Source organism: Cyprinus carpio, chromosome A25 (assembly GCF_018340385.1).
Source record: "Cyprinus carpio isolate SPL01 chromosome A25, ASM1834038v1, whole genome shotgun sequence".
Classification (NCBI taxonomy): domain Eukaryota; kingdom Metazoa; phylum Chordata; class Actinopteri; order Cypriniformes; family Cyprinidae; genus Cyprinus; species Cyprinus carpio.
The window spans coordinates 2,614,011-2,627,766 of NC_056596.1; the positions used below are offsets into that span (position 1 = coordinate 2,614,011).

Sequence of the window (13,756 nt, forward strand, 5' to 3'; positions counted from 1 at the left end):
ATATTAAATAATAATAAAAAAAACTTACGTTGAAGCACTAAAATCACTTAGTGCTTAGAAATAAAATAAAATAGAAATATTAGATGAAAAACATAAACTAAATAAAATTAGAAATGTTGTCTTTTCAGTTAATTTCAAGCACTAAAATGAATTAAAAATAAAATAAAAATAAACCTAAATAGTAATAAATTAAAACTAAAATAAAAATAAACCTAAATAGTAATATTTGTGGGGGAAAAAAGAACTTAAAATAAAAACTGAACATAACTAAGGCTAATTCAAAATATTAATAAAAACCATAATAATAAATAATGCTACGTTCATTTTATTAACGCTGTTATGTAAATATTGATAGATTTCCTCACAGGTGGTTTTCCTTCGAGACAGCTTTGATTCCAATATAAAAGTCCCGTGGCGAAGACGCACGCGTTACAAATCTGACACATTTGAATTAAATCAAGATAAACACTGCGTTTTGTGCAACAAATATTTTATAGAATGTAATGTAAAGCCATTAAAACAGTATTAAACGCTTTATGTGTTCTGTAAAATCGGTAATGTGAGGAAAAAAGGAAGAAAAAATACCAGCCACGCATTAATAAAATCAAAATGAATGATTTAATTTTAAATAAAATGTGAAATGTGTTCTGGTACCGATTTTATAAGGAAATTATATTTTCGGTCGAACGTTTCTGTGAAAACTTTTATTGTGTAAAGCAGGAAGCGGAAGCGCTGTCCGTTGTCACCTCCTGCGGTCCGCCGCGCTGTTCACTCCTGCTGATTGAAAGAGACCTTCTAATGATTAAAGTCATATTCACATACTTAAATTGGATTAAAGCAGTCGAAAGGTGAGATGTTATGATGTCATGTTTCAATATCGATATTCATTTCAATATGGTGTGTTTAAATCAACCCGCTGTTACGGAACGAGAAGCTAATCTGTGATAGCACAGTTTATTTAACTCTGAATATATATATACTTACAAAACCAATATATAATTAATAAACGAAACGTACAATCTGTATTTGATATTTAAGACACGTTTGACTTTTTACTCAAAGCAGAATAATGCTATTTTTTAGCATTATTTATATGTTTATACTGTTTATTAATATTTTGAATTAGCTTTTATTTTTCTGTTGGAATTTTAATTGGTTTAAATTTTTTTTTTTTATATATATATTTTTTTTGTTAGTTTTAAAATATTTCAATATTAACTTTAAATTATTTGTACATAATATTTATATTTGATTTTAATCAAGATTTATTTAAATGACCGAGAACAATTTTAGATATAGTTAAACATAAAAAAAATAATTACATATAAATAATCAGTGATGGATACGAAGAGTAACTTAGAAATGAACGTCCTCCGTCATATTCATAAAATATTATGACACTAATAAATGAAAGCTTTACTCCCCCAGAGAGTGAAGTTTCTGTTTGGACGCAATTTGAAGTTATAATAAAACAAATCAAAACAAAAGTGTGCTGTCACAATATATTTTTAAATCAGGGCTTGTGATTTCATTTATGATTTCTTTCATATTTCAGTCATGTCCTCAGACGCTGTGAAGAAGAGAAAGCCGAAGGTGATCCGAAGTGAAGCCGGGGCTCCGGAGACGAAGCGAGGTCGAGCAGAAGGCGATCAGGTGAGCAGCTCTGATCTCAGATGCACTGAAGAGCTCAAAGCGACTGTGTTAGTGCTGTTTGTGATGTGATTGCAGCAGAGCGGTACATTGACCCTCCAATCATTCTTCTGTTGCGTCCATGTGCAGCTGAGTGCAGTCAGTTCTCATGTCAAGCTCAGGAAGGTCAGGTTGAGGCAGGTGCAGGTACCATCCAGCATCTTCCACTCATTTAGGCTTCAGATGTCGTTCTCTCTTGAGCTGTGTTCAGATGAGTTTCAGAGAGCAGATGTGTTGATGTGAGACTCGTGTGTACGTAGGTCACGTATCCAGCCGGACCTCATCTTATCGGACAGAGGAAGCTGTTTACAGCAAAGAATCAGGTTCCTGTGAGATCTCTCTCTCTCTCTCTCTCTCTCTCTCTCTCTCTCTCTCTCTCTCTCTCTGACAGCTGAAGGGTCCAAAATAAACATTTATCAAGCAAACAATATGAATAAAAATTGTTATTTGGACAACTTGCGAGGGATAGTGTTGAATGTAAGAATGTTATTCTGTTTGAAAGTTAAATAATAATAATTATTATTACACATTTATGACATCCAGCCACCAGAATGAATATACGAAGAGTTAATTGTTAATTTATGAATGTTAGTTAATTGTAATTTTTATTTTTAAATTATAGTTATTTGTATTATATTATTTTTAATTGTAATATTTATTGTTATACTTTAATAGATAAGCATCATTATAACAAAAAATAATGTTTTTAAATTTTGATTTATAATGTTGATTTATAAAATCTATATTATACACATATACAGTAAATAACAATAATTATATAATTATTATTGTGAATCATTTTAACTTGTAATATAATTTAATATAAATAAAATATAAATTAATATTAAAAATTAGAAATAGTTGCGAAAAGTCAATATGCTGTTTAGCATCATTATAACAAAAAAAATTATATATATATATATGTATATACACACACTATTATTAGTTGTAGTAATAGCAATAATGATAATTATTATTATAAGTATTTTTAAATGTATATTATTAGTTATTTTATAATAATAATAAGCATTATTGTTATTGACAAATTAGAATCAAGTATTCCGGATAGCTGTGTAATTTAAGGATCCATTAAAAGCAGGTCATTTTGGATCCCGTTAAATCATAAATGAATGCAGTTTTGGATATCCTGCTCTGCTGTCGACACCTTTTCTTTTCTGTTGCACTTTCGGGCGAGGAGGTTCACATCTCACAGTTTTGTAATCTCATCCCTTTAGAAAGCTTGTGATTGGACTGTGTTAGGCAGGGTTGTGTGTGTGTCGTCTGGTCACTCACTGTGTGTGTGTGTGTTCCTCAGGACGTCCGTGTGTATAATGAGGAGGTGGAGTTGGAGGTCAGGGACGAGGAGAGAGGTGGAGTTGGTGTTTAGGGACACGTGTGAGGATTTTGTGATGTTTATGGAGGAAATCCAGGAGCTGAAAGCCGGCGGCGCGAAAGTCCAAGTGAGTTTCACATTTGCTATGTGACAGAGAATGGAGGTGAATGAACGAAGCTGACATCTGTGTTTTGCATCCTAGAGCGTGGAGATCGAGGAGAGACGCACACAGTGCAGCGTTCATTTCATCACCCTGAAGAAACTCAACCGCCTGGCACACATGCGGCTGAAGAAAGGCCGAGACCAGACGCACGAGGTAAACACACACAAACGCACACACACACACACACACGCACAAGAAGAACAAGACGCACACACACACACAGACAGACACACACACACACAGACACACACACACACAGACAGACACACACACACACACAGACAAACACACACACACACACAGACACACACACACACACACACAGACACACACATACACACACACACACACACACACACACACACACACACACACACACAGACACACAGACACACACACACACACACACACACACACACAAACACACACCAGTTCAGCACTGGATCACTAGTGAACTTCATACTCCAGTGTGCACGCTTTTTAAAACACTACATAAAGCAATATACAACAATAAACGTTTAAAACAGTAGGGTGCTACATTGTTCTCACATTTATCTAATTATGCTTGGCTTTTAAAAAATCTAATCTGATAGAATTCTAGAAATCATGGAATTTTATTTATTTGTCTGTTTGTTTGTTAGTTTATTAGAAAATCAGATTATATTGCATGTTTAATTTAGTTTTAGTGATTTTGTGTGCTTTTGTAATTTTTGTAATTATTTTTTAAATTATTTTTATTTAGCTTTAATTTATTTGAGTTAGTTTTAATTTTAGTACTTATTTTGTCAGTTACTTGCCAAGAAAATAGCTCGAATTTTCATAGGTTTTTTTTTAAGTTTTTCATTATTTATACATATAAACACACATATATATATATATATATATATATATATATATAAAAAATTTTACTTTTTTTTCAGCTTTAACCCCTTAACTGTCACTCACATTTTTGAACACGTGAAAGTGCACGATCCAAACTTAAATTTTTATAATTCATGAACAAAAACATCTTGTAACATGATATTGATGTACCATTTTCATGGTAATGCAATGTCTGATTTTAAAATGGGTTTTAAAGGATGAATTTTGAGATTTTAAGTTTTCAGTTGATATATAATTTCTGATGATTTCTAAAATGTGACAGAGAAAAAGGCAACAAAGAATACTTTTATTTTTGACAAAGGTCAGAACTCCTGTTATGATGTAGATTTTTGAGGTGCACTATTGTTATAAATTAATCTATTACTTTTCCTACATATTTTTTAACAAAAACCATTGGTAAAATATCTATTTAGGAGTCTTAGACCTTTCCAGTGATATATAGTTTGTCATGATTACATCAGGATTTAATTGTAATATAGTAAACTTAGGCGGGACGGGTGACAGTTAAGAGGTTAAGTCAATTAACGATTAAAATACATTTTTGAATAGTTGTCATTAACAATATTAACACTTGACAATTTTGCATATTCTGTGCATTGTATACATACAATGTACAGTGCAGAAATAGCAAATGTAACATGCCATACCATGTTTTATTTTAATCTGCGTCCAGATTTCTGTTGAACACGTTTTGGTAAATGATTGTTTGGACCATCGATGTTTGTCTGTGTGCAGGCAAAGCAGCGAGTGGATGTTCTTCATTTGCAGCTGCAGAATCTGTTGTATGAGGTCATGCACCTGCAGAAAGAGATCGGCAAATGTCTCGAGTTCAGGTGAGTTTTACAACGCATTTCCAAGCCTTGAAAATTTCCAAGTGCATAAACATTTTTCTAATCGGGCTCAGCTATAAAAATATTTAATCTGCTAGAATACTATTGCATTCTTATTGTTCTTTGTTTCAGGTCTCAGCACGAGGAGATTGAGTTGGTCAGTGAAGAGGAGTTTTTTCAGGAGGCTCCGGCCGAGATCTCACGCCCTCATGTGACCCGCGATGACCAGCACCAGCTCACGCTCGCCCGTCTGGACTGGGAACTAGAGCAGAGGAAGAGGTAACACACACCAGCAACTCTCTATCACGCTCTAAATCCTGACCAGGAGATGTTAAGATGTTGTTGTTCCATGCACAGGTTGGCGGAGCAGTATAAGATGTCTCTGGCTAGAAAGGAGAAGATCCAGAAAGCCATTGAGCAGAAGAGAGAATATCTGAGCAGCCTTCAACCTGGACTGCAAAACATCATGCAGGTGAAACGCTAGATTGGCACAAATACACTGCTGGTCCGAAGTGCTCATCAAGGCTGCATTTATGTGAATAAAAAGTAAAAACAGTAATATTTTTTGAGTATTATTTTTTTGTTTTAAGTAAAGTGAGTTTTGTATTTTGTTATGTTTTGAATAGTATTACAGAAAAAGAGACTGACTCTCTCGCTCTCTCTCTCTCTCTCGTGCAGGCGTCTCTCCCAGTGCAGGAGTATCTGGCGATACCGTTTGAGCACATGCAGAAGCAGGCGGAGGTCGCCCGTCACCTGCCGCCCCCTCTGTACGTGCTGTTGGTCCAGGCGGGTGCGTACGGACAGGCATGCGGTAAGACTCGCATCTCATCTCCCAGAGGCACCTGTGAGAGCTTGCGTTCCTGATGAATCCTGGTTTATGAGAGCATGCAATTATGCGTTTCAGACAAAAACCTGTCTGTGAGCATCAGTGGAGATGTGGATGAGGCCAAAGCTCTCTCCAGGCCCCCGGAGGACTCGCAAGGTACCTCTGTGTGTCGGCTTTATGAGTCGGACGAGTGTGTGGTCGGTGGGGTCTTATGTTTTGTGTGTTTTGGTCTCAGATGATGAAAGTGATTCGGATGCTGAAGAGGAGCAACAGAACACAGTCAGACTTTAATCTTCTTCTCCAGTTCGTTATCTCATCTCATTAAATAGTTTGTGAGCCAATGTGCTCATTTTGCGTCTCTGTCTGTTCAGAAGCGCCGGCGCGCGACTTTAGGTGTTCAACTGGATGACAAGCGTAAAGAGATGCTGAGACGCCACCCTCTCTCGCTCTGCGTGGACCTCAAGTGCAAAGGTGTGTGAAACCATAAATAGATATAGTTGTGTACAAAGGCTGTAGAAAAATAGAATAAAAACAATAAAATTGTGAAATATTATTACAGTTTAAAATAACTGTTTTCTGTGTGAATATATTTAAATGTAATTTATTTCTGTGATGCGCAGCTGTATTTTCAGCATCATTACTCCAGTCTTCAGTGTCACATGATCTTCAGAAATCATTCTAATATGCTGATTTGCTGCTCAAGAATCGTTTCTTATTAATATCAATGTTGAAAAGAGTTGTGCTGCTGCTTATTTTTGCGGAAATTGTGATCCAGTTTTTCATGATTCATAAATGAACAGAAAATTGAAATGAACAGCATCTTTACTGTCACTTTTGATCAGTTTAGTGCATCCTTGCTGATTAAGATTATTGATGTAAAAAATTTACTGACCCAAAATTTTGAACAGTCGTGTAAATTAGATTATTAGGATTTGATTTATTTATGAATGCTTTATATGAATATACCAAATTAAATAAAATTTCAATTTAAATAAATACAGTTTAAATGAATAATTTATATTATTTTGGAAATCATATTTTTTGTGGTAGATATAAAAAGCTTTGTTTGTAATATTTTTAAAATTATAATTGTTATATGTGACCCTGGAGCACAAAAGCAGTCTTAAGTCTCTGGGGTATATTTGTAGCAATAGCCAAAAATACATTGTATGGGTCAAAATAATCCATTTTTCTTTTATGCCAAAAATCATTAGGATATTAAATAAAGATCATGTTCTGTGAAGATATTTAGTAAATTTCCTACTGTAAATATATCAAAACTTAATTTTTGATTAGTAATATGCATTGCTAAGAATTCATTTGAACAACTTTAAAGATGATTTTCTCAATATTTAGATTTTTTTGCACCCTCAGATTCCAGATTTTCAAATATTGTCCGATCCTAATAAACCATACATCAATGGAGAGATTATTTATTCAGATTCAGATTTATTGTAATTTATTGTACAGATTTATTGTAATTAGTCATTTGATATAATGATGTAGTTAGCCTTTTTCAACAGTACTTGTATTATCTTTCCCCAGACGGCAGCGTCCTGCATCTGTTTTTCTATTATCTCATGAATCTCAACATTCTGACTGTGAAGACCAAAGTTTCCACCACTACAGATCTGTCCGGAGCCGTCAGCGCTGGGTCAGTACAGCAGCACCAAAACCAAACCTAAATCAGAAGCTTGCACAATTCGGGTGGTGCTTTGTTTTCTGACACCATTTATGCTTCTGTCACAGAGAGCTGCTGAACTCCGAGAGTCTGCTGAACTGTCTTTATGCGTCCGATCACGGCAAAGAGACGCCCAACCCTGCCAACCGCTACCAGTTTGATAAAGTCGGGTAAGGTTGACGTCTCCACTTCATTAGTAATACTGACATAATTAAAGGAAATTAGCTAAATGATGGTTTATATATATATTTTTTAATTTGAGACTTTCTACCAAATATAAAACTGAAAGTGCTTCGATTGCTACATATAATTTTTTTACTATATTTGTTGTATGGATATTAAATTATTATGTTTAATTAATAAATAGTACTTATTATATAATTAATAAATTGTAATATAATAAATATTTTTTCTTTATGTTATTTAGGATTTTAATTGCTCATCAAAAAGCCTTTGCTTCTGATATGGCATTAAATAATAAATATAATAGAATGTAATTTTCTGTGCAGAATCACTACGTTTGGGGATTATGTGTCAGATCTCGGACACCCATTTGTTTGGGTGCAGAAACTGGGTGGCCTGCAGTTCTCGTCTGGTGGTGCGCAGGTGTGTGTTACATTATGCGATTTTATATATATATATATATATATATTGTTTTTTACATTTACATAACATTCTGCAGGGGTGTTTTTGTTAAACAATTTGTATGCTGTGTTTGTAAATTAGTTTTGAATGCACATTATATCTCCGACCATATCAGCGTTTCCAAAATCACATTTCAGAAGGTCTTAAAAAGTCATAATTCACTTAAAACGCTCTTAAATCGGAGCAGAACGTCTCCATAAAGTCATGGCATTAAATGTTGTATGAACCACAAAAAATATATATCTTTCTCAGTTTTTTTTTTTTCCGCAAAATCTAAACATCCTTGCATTAAGATGCAGTTACTTAAAATGCAAAATAAACATAAGAAGTCTTGCTTTCTAAACAACTGAACAAAATTAAGTGGGTTTATGTTGAAATGGAGAACAAATATCTGTCGGTGGGCTATGAAAGCGTTTTCCCTTTAAATTAAGTATTTTTTTTCTGCGCTCATTTGCAGATATTTATTCTTGTTTTAATCATAAACAAATAAAAATAAAAAACAAGATATCATTTTGATCATTATGCATGAGTCTTTACACATTTGCACAGAAATACTGAGAAAGAGCGTCACTATTTCAGTGTGATCAGGAGTTAAACTTCTTTCCATGCTTTTTTGTTATTGACATCAGGGTAAAGTGGGAAGTGTTGTAATGTCATGAAGCGTGTTTGTTTCAGTCGGGGCTGACAGGCAGCGCTCTGAGCGCCAGTCACATGGAGAGGACCATGAAGCTGCTGCGAGGAAGACTGCAGGCTCGACTGGCCCTACACAAACAGTTCAGCTCGCTGGGTATGACACAAACAGACTTTCACTCTAGCGTTGCTTCACAGTTACTGAGGTTTTCTGAGGGTTTGTTTATGTGGTTGCTAAGGTGTTCTGGGTGGTTGCCAGGTGATTGATTACTGGCAAAGGTCAACAATGAGGTCAACAGACTATATTAAAGCCTTGTTCAGAGTCAGACTGTCAGTCCAAATCCGATTTTTGTTCATATCCGCCCTAGCGATGGATTCTAGTATTAAACGACATCTGTTGTGTTTACTAGAATGTGAAAAAGCTACACATAATCCGATCTGAGCAGTCAGACTAAAACGCATTTTTAGACATGAGATCTGAATAAGATTTCAAACCACATATGAATGTAGTTCGGCTTAAGAAAACAAGAATATCACACAGATAAGTCAATAAATATGCATTATTAAATACATACACTTCACAAAAATTTGAAGCATCAACTGTTTTTAACACTGATGATAATAAGTGTTTATTAAGCTGCAAATCAGCATATTAGAATGATTTCTGAAGATCATGTGACACTGAAGGCTGGAGTAATGATGCTGAAAATACAGCTTTGATTGCAGGAATAAATTACATTAAAATGTATTCAAATAGAAAACAGTTATTTTCAGTTGTTATAATATTTCACAATATTACTGTATTCTTCCTCAAGTGAATTCAGCTTTAATTGAACCATGATGCTTTTGGTTGCTGCTGTGTGTTTAGTTTGTTGCTTTAACGATGCAGTGGGTTTGTTCTGTTCCAGAGCACAGCATCATACCTGTCTCCAGCGAGTGCCAACATCTGTTTCCTGCTAAAGTGGTTTCAGGTCTCGTGCGCTGGACCACGATGAGCTGCCAGGAATTCACTGTACGCTTCTTCAAGCCTTCTCTTTCCAATAGAGATGTTTAGCATCTCACACTGACATCATGTAGTGCAGGTTTGCTTTCCATTCCGCTGGTTTCTTGAGTGGAAATCAGTATCTCAGTGTACTTTGGTTCTGGTTCTGCAGGAGCTGGGCTTCGTGCAGCATGTGTTGAAGGCGGGTCTGGTGCATGAGACGGATCTGTTCTTCATGGCTACTGTAGAGAGAGGAACAGGTGGGAACTGTGCTCTTGTGTCAGACTCTTTTGTCTGGTTTGCAGCTGCTTCTGGACTACAATCACCCACTTGAGACCATGTACAGTGGCCATCCACAGTTTCTATGTGATGTTCAGAGTGGCACGTAAATCTGAAATCAGTAATATCTCATTTACTTGCTACTAGGTATCTCAAAAAAAAGTCTTGAGCATCTTTACAAGCAGTGTTTTTATTAACTAAAACTATTTAAAATGTTTTGTTAATTGAAATAATTAAGTATCAATATTTGATGAAAAATGTTACAAACTTAAAAATAAAAAATGCTGACAGATTAAAACCTTAAAAAAATGTAATTATTTAAAATATATATAAAAAATATTTTATTTCAGCTAGTAAAACTAAATAAACTGAAACCAAAAACGTTAACTATATAGACATATTTAAAAATAAACAAATAATAAAAACGGCAAAGCACTACAAAATTACTAAACATTTAATTAAAATTAAAACTCATAATTTTAACAAGTTAGTATATCAATAATACTAAAATAAAACTGTTGCATTGGCAACTAAATGAAAGAAAATAAGTTAAAACTACTAAAATGACTGAAATGAAAAATTAAAGCTAAATAGAACAAAAAAAACTAATAAATGGGGAAAAAAGCACATAAAATTACTAAAACTTTAAAATGAAGGCAAAAAATATATAGAAAAATCTAATTAAAAATATTAAGAACTACAATAGCATATTAATTATATTAAAATAACACTGTTGTATTGTCAATGAAATTCTGAATCAAATCAAATAAATTTAATTTGAAGTACTACAATTACTAAACTTAGGTAAAGGTAAAAAAAATGTATTCAATATATTAATAAATACTATAATATTGTATGAACATTGATAAAGTAACACTGTTTCAGAGATTCAGTGACGTGAGAATCATAAATTCCGCAGTCATGGAAATGTTTGATGAGATAACCGTGTCTCTGGTTCTCTCTCAGCTCGTCTGCGGGCCGCTGTGGTGATGAACCCGCGTTACCCTGAGGTCGCTCCGCTCTTCTCTCTCTCTCTACACTGGAAAGGAGAGCGCAGCGGGCGCACCGATGATAACCTGCAGGTAAGAGCCTTACAGCTGCTCAGGTGTATTCAGTGGGAAATATTCCCTAAATGATGTGCTTGTGATGCGCAGGCGATGGAGAGCGAGGTGAACGTGTTCCGCTCCGAGCTGCAGGGGCCACGTCCGGGTCTCCAGCTCCTGACCAATCAGATCCAGCGCTTGTGTGTGTGTCTGGATGTGTATCTGGAGACGGAGAGTCAAGTGTGTGACGGGTCTGAGGGACCCAAGGAGTTTCCCCGAGAGAAGATGTGCTTGCGCACTGCCAGGTAACACACTAGAGCTGCTTCAGCCTCACTGCTGGTCACAAGTTTGGGATCGCTGAGAAGCCTCTTCTGCTCACCAAGGCTGCATTTATTTGACCAAAAATACAGAAAAAACTGTAATATTGTAAAATATTATTAACATTTAAAATAATGGGTTTCTATTTTAATGTACTTTAAAATGTAATTTATTTCTGTGATACAAAGCTAAATTTTCATCAGCACCATTCCAGTCTTCAGTGTCACATGATCCTTCAGAAATCATTCTAGTGTGCTAATTTAATTATCATTGCTGCTTAATATACACACACACACACACACACACACACACACACACACACACACACATATATATATATATATAGTAACCTTTGATACTTGTGTCAGGATTCTTTGATGAATAAAGTTAAAAAATAACTTTTCTAACAATATAAGTCTTTATTATCCCTTTTTATCAATTTAACACATCTTTACTTTTGAATGGTAGTGTATATTGTTACAGAAGATTTCTATTTTGAATAAATGCTGTTCTTGTTAATCAAAGAATCCTTCCAAAAAATACAAAAATAAATTACATTTTAAAGTACATTAAAATAGAAAACCATTATTTTAAATTGCAATATTATTTCACAATATTACTGTATTTTTCTGTATTTCTGATCAAATAAATGCATGCCTTGATGCGCAGAAGAGACTTCTTTCTAAAAACATTACAAATCTTACTTATCCCAAACTTCTGAACAGCAGTGTACACTGAGGAATGAATCAAAATTATTGTTTGCTGGAAGTTAGTAATGCAACCCGTTGTGTTTCTGTCATGTGGTGAAACTTACATGTAAATGACTTGAAATTCAGGCATTTTCCCCAATCATGAGACATGCATTGATAAAGCGTGCACATTAAGCAATGTTTGTTTTTAGAAATAAAACTTTCACATGTTGATTCCATGCTAACTTTGACCTGTATATAACCCAGAATATGGTGAATAATTTCCATGTCTTTCGTGGATACATATAAGTAGTGTTGATGTGAAATCTCCGGTCTTTCTCTCAGGGGTCCGAGCCGTCTGAAGCCCTTCAAGTACAACCATCCTCAGGGCTTCTTCAGTCACCGCTGAATCCGGATTACAGGATGAACGAGACTGCTTTAATGTTAATTTAATGTTCTCTCATTCTGTAATCTAGCTTTTATCTCCATTCTTTCACCTGTGTTTGCTCATATAATGTGAATTCGAAAATAAAACACTGATTTTGATAAGAAAAACAGCTGTTTGATGCTTCCAATTTTTTTTGTGGTATTACCTGTATGAATTATTTTATGCATTTATTTTATATAATGCTTTACGATTTGTATTCTGTTTATATTTTGGATTATTATATAATTATACACATATAAACATACTATATATATACGTACAGTACAGGTCAAAAGTTTTGATATATTTTATATATTTTAAATTGTAATAATATATCACAATATTACATTTTTTTTCTGTATTTTTGATCAAATAAATGCAGGTTTGATGAGCAGAAGAAACTTCTTTCAAAAACATTAAAAATAGTAATGTTTCCAAACTTTTGACCTGTACTGTATATGCATGCATGCATTCACTTGTTTTACAGAATTATGCATGAGTACTTATTATTATTATTATTATTTTTATTTAGAAACAAAAAAATAGCTAAAACAATATGAAGCTATTTGTTGCGCTTTATCGTAAATCATTTATTGGCGACTGTTATTTTGAAATCCGCCACGGTTCGCGGTCACGTGACAGTAAATCTGCCAGACCCGTCTGTCCACATCACCTCTGCTGAAGATCATGAACATTTAAATCGCAGATTAAATATATCAGACACATCAGGTGAGTGATTGGATTAAGTGCAGGGGGTAAAATCCACACCTTTTTATTTTGACCCGCTCGTGCAGCACAGGTGCATTTGAGTCACATTAAGATGAATAACAACCCTTAATAATATTTCTTGAGTGATACTGCGGTGGTACCACAGTGCAGTGATGATATCAAATGCTTTCCGATTATTATAATCTGTCTATGATGTTCCTCAGACAGCAGAAACGCTGAAATGAGAGCAGATCTGACTCTTCTGCACGTGTGTTTGCTGCTTCCTGCAGTCAGAGGCACTTTATCAAAGACCGATGCTAAAAGAGCCAGTAAGCTCCAGGAGGCGGAGGTGAGAGTGTGCTGTCCGCTTTATCAGCAGCTGAGCTGAGATGTGTGTGACACTGCTGAGTGTGTGCTTGTGTGTCAGAAGGCGACGGTGGCTGATCGTCCGGTGCAGGATCGGGGTCTGCTGGTGACGGACCCTCAGTGGAGAGACATCGTGAGAGAGGAGAAGAGCTTCTGTCCTCAGTGTGTGTCCACACGACACTTTAAAGGAGCTGTGCTGGGATACATCACACCTGTGAGGAGCCACATCTGTCTGTCTGTCTACAAACACGATTCCAAAAAAGTT

At 35.0% G+C, this 13,756-nt stretch overlaps 2 protein-coding genes across 5 annotated transcripts in view; both read left to right on the forward strand.

Annotated features, from left to right (window-relative positions):
- Window positions 1–693: 693 nt before the first annotated feature.
- LOC109059664 (THO complex subunit 5 homolog) lies at window positions 694–12,545 on the forward strand. The gene is given in 21 exon segments (XM_042715026.1): window positions 694–848; window positions 1,556–1,653; window positions 3,005–3,051; window positions 3,053–3,149; window positions 3,225–3,338; window positions 4,803–4,900; window positions 5,030–5,176; window positions 5,255–5,369; window positions 5,576–5,708; window positions 5,802–5,879; window positions 5,959–6,002; window positions 6,095–6,194; window positions 7,269–7,377; window positions 7,473–7,574; window positions 7,914–8,010; window positions 8,725–8,836; window positions 9,588–9,691; window positions 9,834–9,921; window positions 10,907–11,022; window positions 11,095–11,288; window positions 12,336–12,545. Coding segments are annotated over 20 exon segments (2,055 nt in total). The 5' UTR covers window positions 694–848; window positions 1,556–1,557; the 3' UTR covers window positions 12,400–12,545.
- Window positions 12,546–13,028: 483 nt separating this feature from the next.
- LOC109059682 (chitinase domain-containing protein 1-like) overlaps window positions 13,029–13,756 on the forward strand; it is an 8,184-nt gene continuing 7,456 nt past the window's right edge. Inside the window, exons 1-3 of one of the 4 annotated variants that reach the window (XM_042715027.1) lie at window positions 13,029–13,146; window positions 13,350–13,474; window positions 13,553–13,705. In XM_042715027.1, coding sequence (XP_042570961.1) covers window positions 13,367–13,474; window positions 13,553–13,705 — 261 coding nt within the window. In that variant the 5' untranslated portion in view covers window positions 13,029–13,146; window positions 13,350–13,366. The remainder of the gene's footprint in view (window positions 13,147–13,349; window positions 13,475–13,552; window positions 13,706–13,756) is intronic. The other 3 variants (XM_042715029.1, XM_042715028.1, XM_042715030.1) reach the window with 3 other exon arrangements.